This window comes from Pseudorasbora parva, chromosome 13, assembly GCF_024679245.1.
Source record: "Pseudorasbora parva isolate DD20220531a chromosome 13, ASM2467924v1, whole genome shotgun sequence".
In the NCBI taxonomy this organism is placed as follows: Eukaryota; Metazoa; Chordata; class Actinopteri; order Cypriniformes; family Gobionidae; genus Pseudorasbora; species Pseudorasbora parva.
Genome location: NC_090184.1, coordinates 15,363,035 through 15,366,965, shown reverse-complemented (window position 1 = coordinate 15,366,965; position 3,931 = coordinate 15,363,035). Strand labels below are relative to the sequence as shown.

Genomic DNA, 3,931 nt, shown 5'->3' with positions numbered 1-3,931 from the left:
GTGTAACATCAGTTACATTACATGTATTGCAAAATACGTAATGTTTTGAGGGCCAAGTTTGTAGTCAAAGTATTGGCAGGCTATAGTCAATCTAAATCATATTGTTGATGTTTCGTCCATACCAGTGAATGTACCATAACTGTTTATCCGCCGGTGGCCGGCTTGCTTACTAGCCTGCGCGTTCAGCCTGTGAGATGTGCTTGTTCAAATTTTCAGGTTTAGTCAATGTTTTCTAAAAACTCCCTACAGCTGCTTTAAACTAAAATGTTGTTATAGTTTTACTTAAGATTACCAGTGGAATAACTTGTACCAAAGCTACTTTTGTGTGTGACTATAAAGCTGCTGCTGCCACCTTATGACAATAGATTTACACTTTGAAATAAATATTGTCTCATCAGTGACAGTAGCTCATAGAAAAAGGTTTAATGTCCTTAATTTTGTTTGCACTAATAAATACTGCTGCTTACCAGCGGCAATCACCAATACAAATTTGTTCAATTTTTTTTCTATATCGTCATAAAAATCGTTATAGCAAATATTCTTGGAATATCATGATATAATTTTGAGGCTATATCACCCACCTCTACCTCCCACCACACCAGTTTGACCATCTTCTCTATGTTTACGGACGTGATGTAACCACACATAGACGAATGATGCGAAACTGGCATTTCCTGCAAAATCCGAACCTACAGCTCAAATTATAAATTAGGGATGCACCGAAATGAAATTCTTGGCCGAAGCCGAAACCGAATAATAATGAAATGCTTGGCCGAAGACCGAAGGCCGAATACCGAACGCTGTGTTTCGCATTTTTTCCATTTATTTGGCAATTTTTTTTTACCATTACAATAATTAAATAGTAAAAATTTGCTTTTTACTATTTTGTGTTGCTTTTCAGAGAAATAAATCAAATAACAAAAATACAATTTCAAAATATTTATTTAACACTGAATTTTTTTTAACATTCCAGCAGATATTATACAAACTAAGCACAACATAACTTAAAATAAATAATTAGTAAAATAAAAAATATATTTTTATTTGGCCATCTTTGAGGCCCCCCTTCTTGAATAGCCTATGTTAGGCCTATAACTGACTGCTGAAAGAATGTAACTCTGTATGTCTACAACAACTAATGTGCATTGAATAGTGCAAAAAATGTGGATGAACCCACAACAAATAAATAACTGTCTTAGACATAAGCCTACTTAGCCTACTTCTTCAGGAAAAGTGGCAGGTTCTTCTTTATGAAAAGTAGCTTCTCTGCTTTCTCACATGAAAGTCGGTTCCTCTTCTCATCGATGACATGAGCACTAAATTTCAGCACTAAACAGTGCTTCCACACTGCTGACATGTTTGCTGCATAAAGCACGCAGCTCTCACTCTACGTGGGTTACTTTTTGATCGCGTCATTAAAAACGTCATTGTTCGGCCAAAATTATTCGGCCTATTTACTTATTCGGCCGAATGCCGAAAGTGCTTTTTTTGGCTATTTTCGGCCGAATAATTTCGGTTGCCGAATATTCGGTGCATCCCTATTATAAATCATTATTTTAAGATTCCCTTTATGAATCAGAGTAAGACAGTTTTCATTTTTATTTATTTTTTGATGTATTGCTCATCAAACAGAAATACAATTTGTTCACACATGACACACACACACACACACGATATACAAACAGACCCTTTTTTATAATGGAAGGTCCTCCAGTAGGTAATCCCCTGATTAAGATTAAAAATAACCAAAAGGTTAATTTGTTTTTAACTTGAGTGTTGTTTGCTTCAACTTCCTTGTTTTTCTGACTTGAGGGATTCCGTAATGTCAGTAAATTCCAGTAAAGCACATGAGAATATGGCAACCCTTAGAATGCATTTTCAACAATAATATAAGACCAGATTTCACTGAAGGGCATCTAGAGGAACTATAGAGATTCACATTCAAATAACTTTGACATACAGATTTTAAGAGTAGACAGCTCAGATCAATCTTTTGGATTCTGTCATCTTGGCATCATTTATTGTCTATTTTTCAATGCCTATTTTTTATGTTTTGCCAATTATAGCTTGTATTATATTACATTTTTATATTATAGCTATTATATTTAAATACTAGGATATTTAAGTTTAAAAAAAAATCTTCACAGTGAAATGAACACTTCAGAATTTAACAAACGCAAAGATTTTTTTGGGGAAGCTGTTTTCAAAAACCTCACTGTGATTGTACTTGCTGTCATTATCAATTTTATCAATAGCTTGCTGCTTTATACTTTCTTCAAGAACCCTGTCTTCAGTCAGGAGCCCCGTTATATCCTCTACATGCATCTGGTCATCAATGACATCATTACACTGACTGGTTCTGTGCTTTTGTTTGTGTTTGTGTACCTAATACCGAACTTGAATGTTTCTATCTGCTGCATTTTCATCCTCATTGTAAGCAACGTCTACAAGAACACGCCACTAAACCTGGCCGGCATGGCTATTGAGCGCTTTGTGGCAATCTGCTACCCTCTACATCATGCACGAATATGCACCGTCCACCACACTAAAATCCTGATCGGCATCATCTGGCTGGTAGGAGCCCTGCCTGGCATAGCGGACCTGTTTGTTGCTTTGGCTCTTAGACCAATCTCCTTCTTTACCACTAGCCGCATGTGCTTCCAGCAAAATATCTTCAATTCTGAGTACCATATAATAAGCCATGCTGTTTTTAACATCGGCTACATGTGCTCAGTGTGGGTGTTGCTCTTCTACACTTATTTCAAAGTGCTGTTCTCTGCTAAAGCAGCTGCTTCAGAACCAGCTCAAGCCCAGAAGGCCAGGAGAACCATTTTACTGCATGGAGTCCAGTTACTGCTCTGTACATTGTCCCTGTTCACAACAGTCCTGGATGGGGCCTTAGTGACCCTCTTTCCTAACTATCAGTCAGTAATATTATTCTGCAGCTACATTCTCACCAGCATTTTACCACGACTGCTGAGCCCTCTTATATATGGCATGAGGGATCAAAAGTTTAAGAAATACATGAAGCGTTCACTGATGTGTGGCCATGAAAAGAGAGCCATTGATCCGTCTGATTAGCAAAATAGAAATATTTCATATTAGACATGGGGTCAATTATAGTGAGCAATGTTCTTCCAGTGTTATTTTGTATAAAAACTACAAATCATCAAAATGTAAAATTGTATTCAAATCTAAGTCATCTGATTTATATATATATATATATATATATATATATATATATATATATATATATATATATATATATATAAACACCCCCTAATGTGAGTTTCATCTATAAAATAGATCTGTGTGTAACTTTAATATTCAGTTGCAACTGCCACTTTAAATTTTCTTTTAAACAACAAGGCTGTTTTAGTGGATAACCACATGTACTTTATCATGCTGACTGTGAGCACATACTTTTTTGCTTTCAATTACCTTTTGTTAAAACAAACTTATTTATTAAATGTTTTGCTTGGAAAGAGCAACTGTAGTACCTTTCTTATATCAAATAAATGCCATTTGCTTTGACATTTAGTATTTATTGCAATCACTTTCTACATTGTTACTGCAGCTAAATACTTTTAATGATACTATTTATAGATTTATCTATGTAGCAATAAATATAAATCCAAAACGGCATTTGGATACCTACATAATATATCTTTCTTTACCACTATAGGCACAAGTATCGGTTCTGTCTACCAGCAGGGGCTTTAGTTATTTTTGCCAAATTTAAACACAGAAAAACAAGTGGAATACTGTATTCAAAGCTAATTATGATATACTGTTTTTCAGAGCTTCACTTTCTGCTTTGACTTTAAAGCAATAGAGACAGAGTGACGCGTCATAATCTGAAATCCAGGTCTACAATGGGGGGGGGGGGGGGGACAAACCAACTGTCTTCATTGACTTTGTATTGGGTGAA

General features: G+C 35.5%; 1 protein-coding gene across 1 annotated transcript; it reads left to right on the top strand.

Annotated features, from left to right (window-relative positions):
• The first annotated feature begins 2,151 nt into the window (after positions 1–2,151).
• LOC137039295 (odorant receptor 131-2-like) lies at positions 2,152–3,081 on the top strand. Its single transcript, XM_067414646.1, has one exon. The coding sequence runs from the start codon at positions 2,152–2,154 to the stop codon at positions 3,079–3,081; it is 930 nt and encodes a 309-aa protein (XP_067270747.1).
• Positions 3,082–3,931: the final 850 nt, after the last annotated feature.